The sequence below is a fragment of the Equus caballus genome, chromosome 23 (assembly GCF_041296265.1).
Source record: "Equus caballus isolate H_3958 breed thoroughbred chromosome 23, TB-T2T, whole genome shotgun sequence".
Taxonomy (NCBI): domain Eukaryota; kingdom Metazoa; phylum Chordata; class Mammalia; order Perissodactyla; family Equidae; genus Equus; species Equus caballus.
The window spans coordinates 13,157,667-13,179,734 of record NC_091706.1 but is presented as its reverse complement, the minus strand read 5'-3'; the positions used below and the strand labels follow the sequence as shown (position 1 = coordinate 13,179,734).

Here is a 22,068-nt window from a genome sequence, read left to right as displayed (position 1 = left end):
TTGCTGTCTTTCAAAAAGAATTTCAAGAGACTTTAAAAAATAAACATATGTAAAATGCAAAAAGTCAAAATTATCAAAATGAAAATTACTTAAAATGAGGAATAAAATAATATGTATGATGAATGAGCTACTTACTGTTGAGCACTGAAATTATTTTTGAACTCCTGCAACTAAGGCATGAAGAGAGAAGCTCTGGGTTCCCGTTTCCTTGTGAATGAATTCAAGAAGTGATTTCTCACGAGTCCTTACATGCAGAGCACTAGATGACATAGAATACTACCTTCAGTTAGGTTTTATAAAACACACATAGTCATGCTTAATTTTTAAATAATGTTTTCAGGGCAATAATGCCTTCAACAACAGTTCAAATACTGTAGAACGTAAAACAAGCAGTCATGTCTCACTGCTCCTCTGCTCGCCACCAGTCTAAAATGATAAGATCTGCCATAAAGCTGCTAATGATCTCTTCAGATCTTACAAATTGCTGTTTAACCCATTCATTGAATTTTTAATTTTTAAAGACTGTATTTTTCATTTTTAGAAGTCCTATTGATACTTTTCTAATCAGCCTAATTTTTACTTATATTTTGTTCTTTATGGTTTCTAGCCTTTCTTTATTTCTTTAATAATTCCAATCATTATTTTTTTAAATCTCTTTGTGAATGGCATTTCTGCTCTGTTAACTCCTGTACTTATGGGAACTAATGTTTCTGCCTGTTATTGCCTCTGGCTCTTGCTTGTGGTAGGTGGTTTCTTCACACGTTGTAGTTTCCTATTTTGCGCTTGTCCTCAGTGGGACTTTTTCCTCTGTGGAAATCCTTTGGAGACTGGCTTAGGAGTTGTGCACTACTGTAGTTTTGCTTTGACTTCTGCAAGGCATCCCAACAAAGGCAAGGGAAGAAGTTTTGGATTCCTATTTTCCTGTAAATTCAAGGAATAATTTGTTGCATGAGTCTTTACATAAAGAACCTTACATGACAGAATAAATACATTCTTCAGCTATGTTTTGCAAAAGACACAGAGGCTCAGTTTTTGTTTTGTTTTTCTCATTTTGCAATTGTTTGTATTTAATTTATAGGTGTTGTAGCAGAAAAGTTTTCATGTTGGCTTAGTCCATCGTTTTACCCAGAATCCTAAGTCTTCTTTATCTTTTAGTTTATCAACTTTACACATCTTGGAGTCTGTTATGAAAGAGGAGGATTTAGTCTACTTACACTACCCTTTCCCCACTTTCCACACAGTCTTTACTATTTTTATTTGTCTATGAATTACTTTTGTATCTTTAAATAATATACTTCAGTTTTTGATGTTTAGTCCATCAACTTTCTATGGTATCTTCTAAGTGCTTGTAATGTGTGGTATTAGCATTAGCACATACCCACCCTTTCTTCTACTTTTGTCGCCTGTCCATATGATCTGTCAACTATTTTAACTTTTACCTCATCAGGGATAGTAATTTTCACTAAGTCCTGCAACAATAACTAAGTCTTCTGTGCTCTGTCCATAGGATGGCTCAAAAATTTGGAGGCTACAAAACAGCATTTACATTATTAGGATTTTGTGGACACTGTTTAATGCTGGAGCATGTAGTGCTAAGGGAACTTCTCTGAATGTTCATGATCTCTCGGCCAGTTCAAGGAGAATAGTCTTAATATCAAGCTCAAATGAGTTCTCTTTTCTAACACTTCTGCTGTCGTCTTATGTTTGCACAGTTCAGTTCACTTCATATTTCAGTCGTGACTTTCTTATTCAGTTTTTTTCCCTCAGTGTATTCTTGCCTTTTGTGATAGTAATCTTCAATATATTACTAATTCACATTCACACTTTCTTTTCTCTTGAGTCCTTTGTATCCTGAAGAACTTCCTCCTGAAGGCTTTTGTTCTCTGTTTTCAATCTGGACTGGCTACTCTCTAGGGCCTGATAAGGAACTATTATCTTGAAGTTATCTTTCACTCTCTTCTGCATTGGATCCATTTTTCCTGGATTTCATGCCATCTTCATTCTTGGTTTGCCCCCTTGTTTTACTGAAGAATATCTTCAAGTAACTTTGTAAGACAGGTTGTATAGAAAGTAAACTTTCTGCATCTTTGAATATCAGAAAAATGTCTTTTATGTGCTCTCTCACTTAACTGCTATTTTGGCCAACTGTAGAATTCTAGACTGAAGTTATCACAGCATTGTTTCCTGGTATTTAGTGTTGCTTAATCGATGTCTAATGCCAGTCTGATTCTCATTCCCCTTTGGGAACTCACAGGAGTTTCTCTTCATCTGTGGTATTCTGAAATTTCATAGTGATATTTGAGTCTTGGTGTGGGTCTTTGTTTATTTATTGTGCTGGGCACAATCTGAAGGCTTTATTCTTTTTTAACTCTGGAAAATTCTCTTTGATTATTTCTTTGGCTTCTCTTCCATTTTCCCTCTCTAGCTTGCATGCTAGGTTGTCAGATTTTAGAGCTCCTATATTTATTCTTTAAATCTCTGAACTTTTCTCTCATATTTTATGTTTTTATCTTTGCTCTACATTCTGAAAAATGTCATTTTCCAATCTTATATTATTTGAAATAATTTTTAGTCTAAAATTTTTCTTGCTTTCTAAGCTCTTTTGTTCTCAGAATTATCTTTATTCAGGAACATCAACACCTTAAAGCTTAGCTTCCCATAATCATCTCATTCAGTTAATTAAAGAAGCATTTTTTCCTTGGGTTAAGATTTTTATTAGAGTTGTTGAATTTATAAATGACTTTGAGGAAAATTGGCATTTTTATGATATTGAACCTTCCTATCCATGAACATGGTATCTCTTCATTTATTTAGGTTTTCTAAAATGCATTCTTTAAATGAATACTTCAATTGGCCCTTTATAATAGTTAATACATAACCATAAAACTTAATTCATTGAAGCCCTTTTTTGTGGAACGTTAAAAAATGGTTAAAGTATACTTTTTGATATACTTATTTAATACTAGAATAGAATGTGGAGGATCTAAGGAATGAGAAAGACTTTGAAAGTTGAGATTAGAAAAACTGTTGAAGAGAATAATTTTGTTCTTGGACTTTAGTTTTGCTTTCCTTTTAAAAAATGCAAAATTTTGTCATTGTTATATCATAAAATAATTATTAAATATAGGGTATGTAGACCAGAAAATTCAAAACGTAGGAAGATAACAGTTACCGTTATATAAAAGCTGATAAGCTTTGCAGGAAGCTGAAATCTTTAACTCTGTAGATGAATACTGTGTACATCCAGTTTTGCTGAAAGATACCTTTAGAAAAGATATCTTTAGAAATAACTTCATTCCAAAAGGAATTAATAGTATTCTGATATGTTTTGGCTGCTAAAAAAATAAATGTAACAAAGCCATTAAGTAATTTGACATTAATAAATACTGTCAAAAATATATGTGTGTATTTTAACCATAGGTCAAATAAAATGAAGATAAAACTTTTGACTTTCTGTATAAGCAGGAGAGAGACTATCTATAGCATGAGTACCAGGCACAAGTTCATTCTTCATGTAAACTTTCAGAATCACACACTGATTGACTAGAAACAACTTTCTAAGCAAACCATGTAACTTGAACTGTAATGTTTTCATAGTTATTCACTTACAAGGATTAAATTAAGGATTTGGGTTACTATACTCCAAAGGTCAATTTTTCCAGATGATTTAGGTGCCTCTAAATATTCCAACACCATGAATCATAGTTTGAAAGGCTCTTGAGAAAAATTATGTTGTATTTCTCTTACCTTTATTCCAGAAAGCTATATCTTAACTTCCCCAGAAAGATGAGAGCATTTCTCAGGAATAAGGAAAAGTGCATCTACTCCTGTATTGATTTTTTTTTTCTTTTGGCAAGGAAGATTAGCCCTGAGCTAACATCTGTTGCCAGTCTTCCTCTTTTTTTTTTGTATGTGGGACTGCCACAACATGGCTCAGTGAGCAGTGTGTAAGTCCACACCCGGGATCCAAACCCACAAACCCCAGGCCACCAAGGCAAAGCACATCAACTTAATTAACCACTATGCCACCAGGCCAGCCCCTGGATTGATTTTTTAAAATATGTATATTACTTTATTTAGCTGGAATATGCTAACAGTTTTTTAAAATTACGTTAGGAAAATCTTATAGAAATAGATTTGAGTATCCAAAAAAAATGTAAAAACCAGCATAATCTACTTACATGGGCTCTAATGGTCAAAAGTTTTATGGATATTCTGGAGTGGTAGTAAAAGAATATTCCTTAGCTGTTCTATTTGTGGCATATTTGTGCTTTAAGCACCTTACTTTTATGATGATGGTGCAATATTGTGTTGATCTGGTTATAAAAACTTGGCACAATTGAGTCACAGAGCAACAATTTTTTTTTTTTACTGTTTTAATATGCTGTTTTCTGTTTCCTCCAGGGCTGGTGGGCTAGGCCTCAATTTTGTTGGTGCCAATGTTGTTGTCTTATTTGATCCCACTTGGAATCCAGCCAATGATCTTCAAGCCATTGACAGGTATAATACTGACAAAACTTAGTGACCTGCACATACTTTTAATCTAAAAATGCTCCTGAATTTTTTAGGTTGCTTATAGTATGACTGTGATTAGAAGACGAGGAAAACATTGTAAACACTTCTGTTTAAGATAACTGTGAACTTCTGAATCTAAATGGCAGGCCAATAATAGCCATTTATTTTCTACCCTTCTCAAAATCCCATTGTTATGACAGAATTTATTTAAGAAGAAAGAATAAATCTATAATACTGCAGGAAAATAGGAAAGGTCACTACTAGTAAATCAGAAGTTTTGAGAAACTTCTGGAAGATAGAAGGTGTACAGAATCTGTATGATCAAGAAACCAGCAGAGAAAAACTACAATCCAAAGTCAGCAGGAGAGCGTAGAGAAATTTCAAGCATGAAGTCAGCAGCTACGGGTTGTGGAAATAGACCAGAGTGCATCCTTCTGGGAAATTAATTAATGTGCTGACTCTAAAGCAGATCCCTCTTCCACAGCTCATACATATGGAGGGGTCAGCCTGTGACAGATGCTCCTTGATTAAAGCTGAAAGAATCGTTTCATGAATTTTATAAGTAAGAGAAATCTCACTGACAGAAGGTTCCTGCAGTGACCATCAGAACTAGATCATAAAGCAGAGCTGAGTCTGAAGGAATCCCACATCTTCACAGGACACAAAAAGGGGGAAATGATTAAATAGACCTGTGCACCTGCTTGGAAACCCTGACCAGCTTTCCTGTACAATCCACTCAGTTCCTCATTTGTAATTATGAGTGAAAAATTAAAAGTTATGAGACATTTTAATAAAACCAGTACTATGAAAGAAATAGGCTAAGGTGAAAAACAGACCCTGAAGGAAATAAGAATAGGACATCATGAAAAAAAATGCATAGAAAACAAAAACAGAAATTCTTAGAAATTAAAACTTTTACCAAAAAGTACCAAAATCTTCTGGTTACTAGTAGAAGGCCTGAATAGTAAAATGGGGAGGACTAACATGGAAATTGATATGGAAAATAAAAAGAATGAATATCTTAGAGCACAAATAATGACTGGCTGGGAGAAAACACATACATGGACACATCTTGGTGATGTTTCTAAGTTCCAAAGATAAAGAATAGGGCTAAAAGATGCCAGAGTGAGAAAGAGAGAGAGAAAATTATGTATAAAAATAAAGACAAAAAAAGAGCAAAACAGGTTATCCACAAAGAAATGAGAATCTCACTCATTTCTGCAGATCAAACTTTGACGAACAGACTTTTCATCTGCATTGTAGAATTCTGAAAGACAAGAGTTGTCCGTGTGACAAAATTCATATGACTATATCTAAAAGAAAATATTGACTTGTAGTTGTAATCAATGGCTAATGTATCAATATGTGAAAGCAAAATAAAGCAACTGTTGACATCTAGGAACTGAGAAAATGTGTTACCCATGGTCTGAAAACATTATTCAAGGATGGAATCCGACAAATGAGACATTAATCTGTGTACAAAGAAGACATAAAAAAAGCAGTGATACTCAAAAAAAGCTCTGCTATTGGTAGTTAAGTCTAAATATTTGTTGATAGTTTGGCTGAGAGGCTAATATAGTTATAAAGAAAGAATTCTCAAAAATATGAAGAGATGGTGTAAGAAAATTAATAATAACTTTCTTTTTTTTTTTTTGAGGAAGATTAGCTCTGAGCTAACATCTGCCGCCAATCCTCCTCTTTTCGCTGAGGAAGGCTGGCCCTGAGCTAACGTCCGTTCCCATCTTCCTCTACTTTATATGTGGGACGCCTGCCACGACATGGCTTGACAAGTGGTGCCGTGTCCGCACCCAGGATCTGAACCAGCAAACCCTGGGCTGCCTAAGCAGATCGTGTGCGCTTAACCGCTGCGCCACCAGGCCGGCCCCCAATTAATAGTAATTAAGAACTAAAACTCCACATAATTTCAGTAAAACATAAAGGGAAGAAGGCAAAATTTTCTTTCATCAGGAAGGATTAGGATATCCTGGTAAGCTTTCAAATTTATTCCAAAAAATGTTTTTAAATGCTAGCAGAAAGTTTAAGGGCAACAACTAAGAGTCAGGCATAATAATCACTTGTTACTCTTTTTAAAAACATAGATGCTCAGGCTTTACCCTCTAGGCATTCTACTTCTGTAGGTCTAGAGTGAGGCTCTACAGTCTACATTTTAAAAAACACCTCAGGTTGTACATCAAAGGACAATAGGCAACCCACGGAATAGGAGAAAATATTTGCAAATCACATATGTGATAAAGAGTTAATATCTAGAATATATAAAGAATTCCTAAAACTCAACAACAAGAAGTAACAACCCAATTCAAAAATGGGAAAAGGACTTGAGTAGACATTTCTCCAAAAAGGACATACAAATGACCCATAAGCACATGAAAAGATGCTCAACTTCACTAAACATTAGGGAAATGCAAATAAAACTACAATGAGATATCACTTCACACCCATTAGGAAGACTATTATCAACAAATGGAGAATGAGTCTTGGTGAGGATACGGAGACATTGGAACTCTTGTGCATTGCTGGTGGGAATGTAAAATGGTGCAGCTTCTGTGGAAAACAATATGGTGGTCATCAAAAAAATTAAACATAATGTTACCATATCATCCAGCAATTCCACTTCTGGGTATATACCCAAAGAATTGAAAGCAGGAGCTCAAACAGATGTTTGTATACCCATGTTCGTAGCAGCATTATTCACAATAGCCAAAAGGTGGAAACATCGCAAATGTCCATTGATGGATGAATGGATAAACTAAATGTGTTATATACATATAATGGAATATTTTTCAGCCTTAAAAAGGAATGGAATTCTTTTTTTTCTTTCGGTTTTATTGAGATGTAATTGACATACAGCACTGTATAAGTTTAAGGTGCACAGCATAATGACTTACATATATTGGGAAATGATTATTGCAATAGTTTAGTTAATATCCATCATCTCATATAGAAACAAACAAAAATAATGTAATTCTGATAACATACTACAATATGGATGAATCTTTAAGACATTATGCTAATTGAAATAAGCCAGATTATATGATACCACTTACATGAGGTATCTGGAATAGTCAAATTCATAGAGACAGAGAGTAGAAGGGTTACCAGGGCCTGGAGGAGGGAGTGAGTGGGGAGTTATTGTGTAATGGGTGCAAGATTTTAGTTTGGGATGATGACAAAGTCAAAGAGATGGATGATGGTGATAGTTGTAAAACAATGTGAATTTTCTTTATGCCACTAAACTGTACATTTGAAAATAGTTAAAATGGTAAATCTTATGTTATGCACATTTTACCACAATTTTTTAGAAAACCACCCAAGGTGACTGTGATACAATTGATCCTTGAATCTACTTTGAGAAACACTGGAAATTAGTTGCAAAATGTCCAAACAGAACTTCAAAAGAAATTTTAAAGGAACACTGAGAAAATGTAATTATTTCAGTAAATGATAGGAAATATGAGTGTGTGGGGAAGGTGAAGGAAATTCTGAAAACATGGCAAATACAAAACATAACATAAACTGTCAGAAATAAGACCAGACATAAATTTGAATGGGTAAACTTGAATCCCTTTTTTAAAAAACAGAGAAGGCAAAAAGGAAAAATTAGATTCAGATTTATGCTTATTATGATGTATAAATATAAAATTAAAAAAGACATAGAAGGTTAAAAATAAAAATATAGAACAATATCTAATCAGGGAGATGGTAACAAAAAAATGAGAAAGAGTGGCAATATTAATTTCAAGCAAAATATTAATAGAACTCAAGGCAAAATGCATTAAGGCAAACAAAATGGGGTGCAATCCACGAGGAAGCTGTAATAGTCACTACATAATAAAGCCAAAACTCTTATAATGTGATGAGAAATGGACAAATTCATAATCATGATGGGAAACTTAATATCCCTCTCTCAAAAATTAATAGACCAACTTGACGAAAAAAGTACAGAAATTATTTGAGTAATAGTTATCCAGCTTAAGTTAATAAATATTCATAACCTTATAACAACTGAGAATACCCAATCTTTCAAACATTTGTAAAGCATTTTTTAAATGACTATATATTTTAATAGAAATCACAAAGACTAGATTCCATGATGAATACAAAAGAAAAAAACTAAAAATAACAATAAACATGTAGCTAATAGAAATCTAGCCATATGGGCATTTTTAAACAACTCTGTATTAAAGAGGAAATCAAAGAGTGATGACAGCAGGATGGCAGACTAGGAAGCTGTAGGTACTTGTTCTCCCATGAAAGGATTAGAAAAACAACTAGAGACTGATTAAAATAATATTATAGGAGCTCTTTGGACTAGTCAAAGATCTACAGTAACTAGGGAAGTTCCCAATCAAGAAGAAACTACATTCAAAACTGTAGGAAATTTTGTGACATTTTTACTCATCCTTGCCTCACCCCCTCCCTGATCTCACATGACTATGAGGAAGCAACCAATTCCCAGTTCCCTCCCTCAGGCTGGAAGGATCAATACAGAAGTCCTTTGTGACTTTCTAACCTGTCTGTGGGCCACCAAAGGGACTGGTTTCTGTTTCACTTGACTCAAAGCTCAGATGAGGAATGGTGGCATAGCTTGGATCTCAGACTGGCAGAAGCTGTGGAAAGCAGTGGTAGGCTCCATGGTGCTTGAAAGCTGGAGTGGGACCACACACCTGCAGACACGTGGGACGTGAGATTACAGGTGGAGGAATATGATATTTATAATATACATGTATATATAATATATATAATATAAAAACCATATAATATCTAAGGCCCTGAGAAGAAGCTGAGGTGTGAGACTCTTTGGGAAATTAAGACATTTAAAAGCAGCGGTGTATACAGGGGAAATCTGAAAACACACACTCACACACACAGGCCCAGGCAGGATACATAACCAGAAATGACCTAAGAAGATTTTAAGCCCTCACCCTGAGCTGCTCCCAAGTCTCAAAACATGCCCTGCTAACTAATGAATGTTTTCCATACCAGGCTGCAAAGACTGGGAGAGGTGGCTGTTTTATCAAATGTCCCATTTTTAACAACAAAAAAAGAGAAGGCATCCAAAGAAACGGGAAAACATAGCCCATTCCAAGGAACAAAATAAATTTCCAGAAACCATCCCTGAAAAAACACAGGCATAAGACTTACTAGACAAAGACTTTAAAACAGTTGTCCTAACTCTTAAGAGTTAAATGAAAATGTGGGCAAAGAGCTAAAGGAAATCAGGAAAACAGTATATAAGCAAAATGAGAATCTCAATAAAGAGGTAGAAATTATAAAAAAAAAGGGCAGCAGAAATTCTGGACCTGAAAAATACAATAACTGAATTGAAAAGAATCACTAGACGGATTCATCAGACTCAAGTAGGCAGAAGAAAGAATCAGCAAACTTCAAGACAGATCTGAGGTGCAAAAACGAAAAAAAAATGAAGAAAAATGAACATAGCCTAAGGGACTCTGGAATACATTATGTAGACCAATACAAACATTATGTGATTCCCAAGAGAAAAGAGAGAAAAGGAAAGAAAGTTATTTTAAGAAATAATGACTGAGAAAATAACTTCCCAAATTTGAGGAAAGACAGATATACAAACACAGGAAGCTCAACAAACTCTAGGTAGGATAAAATCCAGAGACCCACACTGAGACATGTTATCATCAAACTGTCAAATGTCAAAGACAGAGAGATTCTTGGAAGCAGCAAAAGAAAAGCAACTTGTAATGTATAAGGGATCCCCAGTAAGATTATCAGTGGATTTCTCAGCAGAAACCTTGCAGGCCAGAGGGCAGTGGGATGTTATGTTTAAAGTACCAAAAGAAAAAGCTATCAACTGAGAATTCTATATTGGGCAAAACTGTCCTTCAAAAATGAAGGGAAAAATTAAGAGTTTCCCAAATAAAAGGTGAGGGAGTTTGTTACCACTAGACCTGCCCTACAAGACATGCTAAAGAGAGACTTTCAAGTTCAAATGAAAGAACTCTGACAGTAATGCAAAGCCATATGAAAATATAAATTTCTCCGGTACAGGTAAGTACATGGACAAATATAAAAACCAGTATAATTGTAATTTTGGTTTGTAATTTGACTTTTCGTTTTCTATAGGACTTAAAATACAAATGCGTAAAAGTAATTATAAATCTGTGTTAATGAATAAATGACATATAAAGATAATTTGTGGCATCAATAACATGAAAGTAGGGGGTGGAGCTGTAAAGGAGTGTTTTTTACTGTAATTGGAGTTAAGTTGGTATCAATTTAAGATAGATTGTTATAACTTTTTCATATTATATGTAATCTCCATGGTAACCACAAAGAAAATATCTATAGAATATACACAAAAGGAAATGAGAAAGGAATCCAAATGTGTCATTAAAAAAATCAAGTAAACATAAAGGAAGGGAGTAATGGACTAAATGAGGGACAAAATAGCTATAACACATACAGAAAACAAATAAAATGGCAAAAGTAAGTCCTTCCCTATTATTAATTACTTTAAATGTAAATGGATTAAACTTCCCAATCAAAAGTATAGATTAGAATGGATTAAAAAAAACAGTATCCAACTATATGCTGTCTATATATGCTCACTTTAGATCTAAGGATATGTATAGGTTGAAAGTGAAAGAATGGAAAAAGATATTCCATGCAAATAGAAACCAAAAGAGAGCAGGGGTGGTTACACTAATATCAGATAAAATAGACTTTAAGTTGAAAACTATTATAAGAGACAAAGAAGGGTATATATAATGAAAAAAGATTCAATTCACAAAAAAGCTATAACAATTATAAACGTAAATGCACCAAACATCTGAGCTCCAAAATGTATAAAGCAAACATTGACAGAATTGAAAGGAAAAATAGACAGGTCTACAATAATAGTAGGAGACTTCAGTAGTCCACTTTCAGTAGTAGTTAGAACATCCAGTCAGAAGATCAGTAAGGAAAGAGAGGAGCTGAACAACACAGACGTATACAGAACTCTCCTTCTAGCAACATCAGTATACACATTCTTGGGGCTGCCTGGTGGTGTAGTAGTTAAGTTCACGCGCTCTGCTGCAGCAGCCTAGGGTTTGCAGATTTGGATCCCAGGTGCAGACCTACACACCACTTATCAAACCATGCTGTGGTGGCATCCTACATACAAAATAGAGTAAGATTGGCACAGATGTTAGCTCAGCAACAATCTTCCTCAAGCAAAACGAGGAAGATTAGCAATAGGTGTTAGCTCAGGGCCAATCTTCCTCACCAAAAATAAAAAGAATACACATTTTTCTCAAGTACATGTGGAACATTCTCCACTATAGACCATCTGTTAGGCCACAAAACAAATCTTAATAAATTTTAAAAGGTTGAAATCATACAGTTTCTTTTCCAATCACCATAGAATGAAAATAGAAATAAACAGCAGAAAACTCACGGATATGTTGAAATTAAAGAACACATTCTTAAACAAACAATGCATCACAAGGGAAATTAGGAAATATCCTGATAAAAATGAAAATGAAAACACAATATACCAAAACTTCTGGGGTGCAGTGAAAGCAGTACTAAGAGGGAAGTTTATTTAAACACTTAACATTAAAAAAGAAGAAAGGGCTCACATCAGCTATCTGACGTTATATCTTGAGGAACTACAAAAAGAAGAACAAGCTAAACCCAGAGCTAGCAAATTGAAGAAAATAATAAAAGATTAGAACAGAGATGAATGAAATAGAGACTAGAAAAACAATGGAAAAAGATCAAGAAAACTGAGAGTTATTTTTTCAAAAAGATTAGCAAACTTGACAAATCTTCAGCTAGATTGTCTAAGAAAAAAAGAAAATTGAAGTCATTAAAATCAGAAATGAAAAGAGGGACATTACTACTGATTTTACAGAAATGAATAGGATTATAAAACACTACTATAAATAATTGCACACCAACAAATTGGATAACCTACATGAAATGGACAAATTCCTAGAAAAATACAACCTACCAAGACTGAATCATGGAGCAATAGAAAATACGACTAGACTTACTAGCAAGAAGATTGAATCAGTAAATGTTGGTAAAAAAAATTCCCCCAAATTGTAACATTGTCAAGTATGAGACAGTGTGGCCTTGCCCCTGATCCCTCATGACTGTAACAGGTAGTTAGAAACAGGCGACCTCATTCACAGCATCCAGTGAAGCCTCCACCTGGGAGAAGCTGCAGGGACGAGACCCATAGTTAACCAGTGTGGCAGTCAGGTTAGAGTTTTAGTTAGCACTATGGTCCATTTCAGAACATCTGGAGTACTAGTCAACTGAGTGATTAATACAGTCATACCGAGTGCGTGGACGTCTCTGTGGATGAGGGCTGTAAGTCTGCACTTCCATAGGCTGGCCAGGTAATTAACTGGCCAGTTTTTTTTTTAAGAGTTTCATTTAGATGTAATTAATGTCCAGTAAACTGCACATATTTAAAGTGTATGATTAAGTTTTGAGATATATATATATGCACCTGTGCAACCACCACAATCAAGATAGTAACCATTAATCACTCCACAAATGTTCCTTGCACCCCTTTGTAGTCCATCCCTCCTGCCCCTCCCCACGCCCCTGTTCCCAAGCAACCGCTGATCTGCTTTCTGTTTCTATGGATTAGTTTGCATTTTTAGAGTTTTATATAAATGGAATAATTTGAGAACACAACCTGTTCATAAGCTTAAGACTGCTGTAAAAGAAAAATCTGAACTTAGGAAAAGTTTTTGGACAATGCAAGGTGATGTCCAAAAACAGCAATGAAGTTGATATGTAAATTTCTTCTGTAATAATTTTCTCTTCACTGACTGGTATTTCTATTTTTGCGTTATAATTAAATAATATAGCATATCTAAACATAAAATATTTCTTTTTTAATTAATTAAAATTTTAGTAATGTTCCTTTTTTTTAATTAGGTACATGTATTTTTTTTATTAAGATTATGATAGTTAACAACCTTGTGAAATTACAGTTGTACATTATTATTAGTCATGTTGTAGGTACACCACTTCACCCTTAGTGCCCTCCCCCCACCCCCCCTTTCCCCTGGTAACCACCTATCAGTTCTCTTTGTCTATATGTTAACTACTACCTATGAGTGGAGTCATACAGAGTTCGTCTTTCTCTGTCTGGCTTATTTCACTCAACATAATACCCTCAAGGTCTATCCATGTTCTTGTGAATGGGATGTCCATTTTTATGGCTGAATAGTATTCCATTGTATATATATATACCATATCTTCTTTATCCAGTCATCAGTTGCTGGGCACATAGGTTGGTTCCATGGCTTGGCTATTGTGAATAATGCTGCGATGAACATAGGGGTGCATGGGACTTTTGGAATTGCTGATTTCAGGTCCTTAGGATAGATACCCAGTAGTGGGATGGCTGGGTCATAAGGTATTTCTATTTTTAACTTTTTGAGAAATCTCCATACTGTTTTCCATAGTGGCTGCATTCCCACCAATAGTGTATGAGGGTTCCTTTTTCTCCACAGCCTCTCCAACATTTGTCACTCTTGGTTTTGGATATTTTTGCCATTCTAACAGGTGTAAGGTGATATCTTAGTGTAGTTTTGATTTGCATTTCCCTGATGATTAGTGATGATGAGCATCTTTTCATGTGTCTATTGGCCATCCATATATCTTCTTTGGAGAAATGTCTGTTCATGTCCCTTGCCCATTTTTTGATTGGGTTTTTTGATTTTTGTTGTTGAGCTGTGTGAGTTCTTTGTATATTATGGAGAATTAACCCTTTGTCAGATAAATAACTTGTAAATATTTTTTCCCAATTAGTGGGCTGTTTTTTTGTTTCAATCCTGTTTTCCCTTGCCTTGAAGAAGCTCTTTAGTCTGATGAAGTCCCATTTGTTTATTCTTTCTATTGTTTCCCTTGTCTGAGGGGTTATGGTGTCCGAAAAGATTCTTTTGAAACTGATGTCAAAGAGTGTACTGCCTATATTCTCTTCTAGGAGACTTATTGTTTCAGGCCTAATCTTTAGGTCTTTGATCCATTTTGAGTTTATTTTTGTGAATGGTGAAAGAGAATGGTCAATTTTCATTCTTTTACATGTGGCTGTCCAGTTTTCCCAGCACCATTTGTTGAAGAGACTTTCTTTTCTCCATTGTAGGCCCTCAGCTTCTTTGTCGAAGATTAGCTGTCCATAGATGTGTGGTTTTATTTCTGGGCTTTCAATTCTGTTCCATTGATCTGTGCATTTTTATGTCCAAAAGCTATGTCCTGAACCCGCAGTTGGACTTGACTTGTATGTGCTTTGTGTTCATCTTTTTGCAGAGCATATAGAATTGGGCAATGCAGGGATGTCAAAGTGCTTAGGCTAATCTCCTTGGGAACGGTGGAGGAGATCATGTACTTACGACAGGTGTACAAGCAGGTAAATATATTCCCCTTTTTCTAAGAAGTAAACATTTGTCTGTTTTCAAAAATTAGTAACAAATATGTGTAAAAATATGTTGTTAATTTTATTCTAACTATAATGTGGAATTTAATAAGATTATGAAATACACTCTAGAATACATTTCCATAAAGCAGATTATTTCTTAGACTCATTGAATTTTAGAGCTGAAACTTTCTTAGAGTGATACATCTTAAACTTTAATGTGCTCATGAATCACCTAGGGATCTTTAAAGTACAGATTCTGATTTAGTGGGTCTGGGTGGAGCCCAAGATTCTGCATTTTTAACAAGCTTCAGGAAGTGCCAGCACTACTAGTCTATTGACCACAATTTGAGTAGCAAGGTCACAGCTCCGCCAAACTCTGAGCCAAGACATAATGGTATGCCACAGATGGAATACAGGTGTGTTGAAACATTGATCCCACAGCTGTCTGGGCAACCAGCTTCCAGCCTTGAGTAACAACTTCTGTTTACTCCAGGTAGATGTTCATATGTTACCTTTCTGTATGTGCCATGACATGAAGAAGACTGGGGAGAAGTGCCTTGGAGATATCTAATGTAACCATTTCATATTGTAGATAATGAAACTGGGACCCAGAGACACTCCAGTAAATGGAATTATGGGAATAGAACTCAAGTGTTCACCCTACTGTGCTGCTGCTTTTAGTATTCATCTAAAATTGCATGAATTCTTTCATATCCTTAGGGTATCGATTACTACTCTATTTATGCCTCTAAATAAACAAAGTTTATTTAGTTTATAACTGCTCACTTGAGAAGATCTGGAATGAGGTTCATGTTTAATTATAAATGTTAAATTTGAATTACTCCCTTTATATTCAGTTGGCATCTATTTAAGAGCAAACATTTGCCATGTGTGGTGGTACTTAACCTAAGAATGATCCAATCTTAAATGTATGCTATTTTCTAAATTCTAAAAATAGAATTGTACACAGCAGTTTTTGTTCTTTCTTAAAGCATTGAGCTCTGTCAGAAATGTTTCATTTTTTTGTGCCTTGGTATAGCACAACTACTTGAAAATTTTTTTTTCAGACGTAATTAACCAATCTTGGAAAAAAGTAGGATATTATTTTTTTCATCTTAGGTGTAGTTCTTTAGAATATTATCTTAGCTTTGTCACAAGTAAAAGTCTTTCCTCAATCACATAGTAATTTTTCTCAATCTCATTACTATATATATTTTCTTTTTACCTATTCATCTGACTCATTTAATGAAATAATCTGGCCTGTTATATATTATATAGTAATATATAATAAAAAGGCTTCAGAAGATGAGGGTAATTTAAGTTTTCAGAACTTTGTATGATCTAGTTACTTATTAAAATATTTTTAAAATTTGAGCCACTTCAGGCAGATTCAGCCATACAACTTGGTAGGCACAAATAAAGATAAGATGGCAATCATGGAAGGAAAAGTCATTACATGTGGTTTAAAGATTGATTGGGTGCAAATGGTGTACATACTCTACCCTCCCAAGTGTTTCTCAAATCTTTTGGGGGAAAAAACATCCAAAAATTATGTTTTAAAAACACCTATAAAAATTTTGGAAGGCAAGAAGAGTTCTCTCTGTGGCCCAGAAATTACGAGGAACCCTGAAAAACAAAAAGCAATCAGGATCCAATTGGAGGGAGAAACCAAGCTAAATTTGGTCAGAAAAAGACTACTGAAAAAAGTAGGTGCAACTTCTGGATATTCTAAGCTTAGACTAAGTCAGCAGATACTAAAAAAGAAGGGAGCTTTGGGGTGACGGTGGCACCTCCCCTTTAGGGTGTCATTGCTGATCTAACAAAGTGGTTTAACCCTTACAATCTTACTCCCATTGTACCAAACTGCAGCCAACAGAGGTGTCTGCTCTCAAGTAGGAACAATAAATACTGGAAAACTCTGGAAGCAAAGAAGCAAGACAGAGCTCCAAATTTTTGCTGAAATCGAGAAGAAAGTGCCTCCATTCCTCAGAACGTTAGATACTTGCGCCTACCCTGGCTTTGAATAATCACTGCAGTAGGCTGAGAGAAGCGTGTAAGGCACTTGAAGACAGATGAATACCTGAAAAATAATTATTGCACACTTTAGGAAAATAAATACTATGAAAATGGCTCTCAGAGACATCAGGTCCTAATCCCTGGAACCTATAAATGTTACTTTACGTGGCAAAAAGGATCTTTGCAGCTGTGATTAAATTAAGGAATTTTGAGATGGGGAGATTAGGCTGGACTATCCAGGTGGGCCCAAATCACAAGTGTCCTTATAAGAAAGAAGCAAAGGGAAATCTGACACAGACAGAAGAGACAGAGTGATGTGGTTGTGGGGGCCTGGAACTGGCCACCCCAAGATATGTCTCTTTGGCATGAGGATTATTTGGGGCTGGTTACTTTTAATACACTGCAGACAGGAAAGCAACTGAAAAGTAGAATTTACTTACCCTTTTGTTAAGAGACATTTACATTTGTAAAGGAAATCTCCATCTGTAAAGTTGTCTCTCTGTACCAGGAAGTAGGGGGGATGACCTTATCTCTAGAAATTCCTATCAATACAGAAGGCAAGGACTTAAATCTGCATAATAATCTTATTGCTGTTTATTGCACTTGTCTGGTAACCTCCTGTAACTGACTCTCCCCACCCCCAAAATCCTCCTTTGTCTTTAGCTGAATATGATATTTAAGGTGGTGGCTTCAGCCATTTTGGAGAGTTGCTTAGCTTGCCTGAGCCTCTCCCATGTATACATGTTATAAAGCTTTGTTTAATTTTCTCCAGCTGTTGTGTCCCTTGTGAATTTAATTTGTTCTCCGGCCAGAAGAACCCAGAGAGGGTAGAGGAAATGTCTTCCTCCCCTACATGGTCACATGGCTAAGGACTGCTGGCAGCCACCAGAAGCTGAAAAAGGCAAGGAATAGATTCTCCCTAGAGCCTCTGGAGGGAGTATGGCCCTCCTGGCATCTGATTTTGGACCAGTAATACTGATTTCAGACTTCTCTCTTCCAGAAGTGTAAGATAATAAATTTCTGTTGTTTTAGCCCACTAAGTTTGTAATAATTTGTTACAAGAGCCATAGGAACTAATACAGGCACTCAAAAGAAAAATTAACCTTAAGGAAAACAGAATTAATAGAAAAGAGTAAAGGAGATTTTTAAAGAAATATTAATAATATTTTCAAAAGGTAAGTGAGGTTGTAGGATCCTGAAAACAAGAACAGACTACTAGGAAAAGAATCCATTAGAGATCCAGAAAATGAAAAACTCTGGAATAGGCTAAGTAACAAAGACCAAAGTTTTCATATAAAAGAAAAGTCAAACAATTCTTCTAGATTACAGAGCAAAAAGACAGAGATAGAATACATGTAAGAAAAGTTAGGGGAAATGCATGCTAGATCTAGAAGTCTAATATCAGTCTTATAGTTGAAGAAGCTAACAAAAGGAAGAGAAGGGAAGAAACCCTAAATAAAGAAAGCAACATAAAAAGTAGAAAACAAGAGTCCACAGATTATATGGGCCCACCCAATGCTAAATAGGATGAATGAAAATAGATCTACACTTACGCCATCTTAACTGCAAAACACCAGAGATAAAATGAGAAGTCCTTAAAATTTCTGGAGATAACTTTCTGGAGAGAAAAGTTATGTACAGTAGTGCAGTTGGCCCTCCATATCCACAGGTTCTGCATCCAAGCATCCAACCAACTGCAGATCAGGCCTACGATCACTGCATCATTACTGAACACATACAGACTTTATTTTCTCATCATTATTTCCTAAGCAATACAGCATAACAATTATTTACATAGCATTTACATTGTATTAAGTATTATAAGTAATCAAGAGATAATTTAAAGTATAAGGGAGGATATGCATATGTTATCTGCAAATACTGTGCCATTTTATAATAAAGGACTTGAGCGTCCTCGGATTTTGGCATCCCAGTATAGTCCTGGAACCAATCCCCCGCAGACACGGAGGGGTGACTGTACTAGAATTAGATAGACATCTAACTTCCTATTAGTGATACTGGATACTTAGAAGCAATAACTACAAATGAGGGAAGATAATAGCCCTACATTGTCAGTAAAGGTGAATTTTTAATCAAAACTTTCTCACAAAGAAAGATCCCGGCCTAGATGACTTCAGCAGTGAATTCTATAAAACATTTAATATTCTTTTTGAAGGCAGAGGAGGAGGGAACACTTCCAATTTACTTTAGAAAGATAGAAGGATCCTGATATCAAAACTTGACAAAGAGATTACAAGAACAGAAAATTACAGAACAATATCTCTCATGAACTTAAATGGAGAAATCTTTGACAAAGTCTCTCTTAGAAATTGAATTATCTCTCTCTCCCTGACCCCAGAAAAAGAGACCTTGAAGTCCTAACCCCTGGTACCTGTGAAGAGGATTTTATTTGGAAGTAGAGTCTTTGCAGATGTAATTAAGTTAAGATGAGATCATACTGAATTAGGGTGGGCCCTAATCCAATGACTGATATCCTTATAAGAGGGAAATTTGAATACAGACAGACATAGGGAGAATGCATGTGATAATGGAACCAAAGATTGGAGTGATGCAGCTGCAAACCAAGGAATGCCAGAGGTTGTAGTTCTTTTTGTCGAGAAAAAAGAACAAAGCTGCAGGTATCACACTCCCTGACTTCAAAATATACTACAAAGCTATAGTAATCAAAACAGCATAGTACTGGCAGAAAAACAGACACACAGATCAATGGGATAGAATTGAAGTCCAGAAGTAAACCCACACATCCATGGACAGCTAATTTTTGACAAACGGATCAAGAACATACAATGGAGAAAGGAGAGTCTCTTCAATAAATGGTGTTGGGAAAACTGGACAGCCACATGCAAAAGAATGAAAGTAGACCATTATCTTATACCACACACAAAAATTAACTCAAAATGGATTAAAGACTTGAATGTAAGACCTGTAACCATAATAATCCTAGGAGAAAACATGGGTGGTACACTCTTTGACATCAGTCTTAGCGGTATCTTTTTTGAATATGGTTTCTCCTCAGGCAAGAGAAACAAAAGAAAAAATAAACAAGTAGGGCTACATCAGACTAAAAAGCTTATGCATGGCAAAGGAAACCATCAAAATAAAAAGACAACACACCAACTGGGAGAAAATATTTGCAAATCATATATTTGACAAGGGGTTAATTTCCAAAATACATAAAGAACTCATACAACTGAACAACAAAAAAAGCAGCAACTCAATCAAAAAATGGACAAAAGATGTGAACAGACATCTTCCAAAGAAGATATACAGATGGCCAACAGGCACATGAAAAGATGTTCAGTATCACTAATTATTAGGGAAATGCAAATCAGAACTACAATGAGATATCACCTTACACCCATCAAAATGGCTATAATTAACAAGACAAGAAATAATGAGTGTTAGAGAGGGTGTGGAGAAAAGCGAACTCTCATACACTGCTGGTGGGAGTGTAAACTGGTACAGCCACTACAGAAAACAGTATGGAGATTTCTCAAAAAATTAAAAATAGAAATACCATGTGATCCAGCCTTCCCACTACTGAGTATTTATTCCAAAGAATATGAAATCACTATTTCAAAAAGATATATGCACCCCTATGTTCATCACAGCATTATTCACAATAGCCAAGACTTGGAAGCAACCTAGGTGCCCATCAAGGGATGAGTGGATAAAGAAGATGTGATATATGTATACACACACACACACACAGTGAAATACACTCAGCTATAAAAAAGACAAAATTGCGTCACTTGCAACAACATGGATGGAAATTGAAGGCTTTATGCTAAGTGAAATGTCAGACAGAGAAACTCAAATACCACATGATTTCACTTGTATGTGAAAGATAAACAAACACATAGATAAGGAGAACAGGTTGGTGATTACCAGAGGGGAAGAGGGTAGAGCGAGGGTGAAAGAGCTAAAGGAGCACGTGTGTGTGTATATATATATATAGCGACAGATAAAACTAGACCATTGGTGGTGAACATGATGCAGTCTATATAGAAGCTGAAATAGAGTAATGTACACCTGAAATTTACACACTGCTATAGGCCAATATGACCTCAATAAAATAATTAAAGGAGGAAAAAAAGAATGCCCAGGATCACCAGCAACCACTAGAAGCTAGGAAGAGGAAAGAAAGGGTCTTCCCTTAGGACTTTAAGAGAGAGCATGGCCCTGCCAACACCTTAATTTTAGACTTGTAGAGCTTTCTCTTCTCTTCTATTTATTTCTTCAATCTTTGTGGACTCATGGGATCCTATTTTAGTAACAGATTACAACCTACTGAATATCACTATTTATTTTGATGTTCAAACTGTCTCATTTTTGGCCGGTGGGAACCCCTTCAAGGTGGCTTCTGTGTCATTTTGACAAGCCCCATCATTCTTTTTGCACGTCCTTGCTATGGTAGGTTTAATAATGGTCCCCTCAAAGATATCCACAACCTAATCCTCTGAACCCACCTGGATTATCTGGATGGGCCCAATGTAATCACCAGGGGTCCTTATAAAGGGAGAAGGATGGGCAGGAGGGTCAGAGAAAGGAGAGAAGATGTGACAGCAGAAGCAGAGGGTCAGAGAAAAAGATATGAAGATGCTACCTACTGGCCTTGAAGGTGGAGGAAGGGGTCATGAACTCCTTAACATGATGAACATTCCTTTTCTTCTATTTAATTCTTGCATATCTTTTATATTGCTGTGAAGAAATCCAATTTTGTAGTTTTCTTGAGCTAGAAACTAAGCTACATTTTCTAATTACTGATTTTTTTCCCTACTCTCTTGAATTCCAACATGATTTTTTTGTAGTTAGCCCACAGATGGATGCATCTGGCCTTCATGTTTACTAGAGCCACTTTAGATAACTTGTTTTAAGTACAAAATAATGTGCCTTCTATAAATTTTGTAATAAAACGTTGGTAGGCAATTATAAAGATTCAGATTAATGCTTACAGATTACTTTGGTGATTGTATTTGGTAACCCTGCAGTCTGACAATATCGTGTTTAAGGGAGAGTCAGTAGCAAGGGTGACATCATCGGGGAGCTGGGCTGTGAGATGCGTCAGTTGCTATTGTGATTCTGTATTCCCAGGA

At 35.5% G+C, this 22,068-nt stretch overlaps 1 protein-coding gene across 16 annotated transcripts in view; it reads left to right on the top strand.

Annotated features, from left to right (window-relative positions):
- ERCC6L2 (ERCC excision repair 6 like 2) overlaps positions 1-22,068 on the top strand; it is a 143,617-nt gene that overhangs the window by 76,680 nt on the left and 44,869 nt on the right. For all 16 annotated transcript variants that reach the window (XM_070249051.1, XM_023627095.2, XM_070249052.1 and 13 more), the window contains 2 exons: positions 4,405-4,500; positions 14,827-14,926. In XM_070249051.1, coding sequence (XP_070105152.1) covers positions 4,405-4,500; positions 14,827-14,926 — 196 coding nt within the window. The remainder of the gene's footprint in view (positions 1-4,404; positions 4,501-14,826; positions 14,927-22,068) is intronic.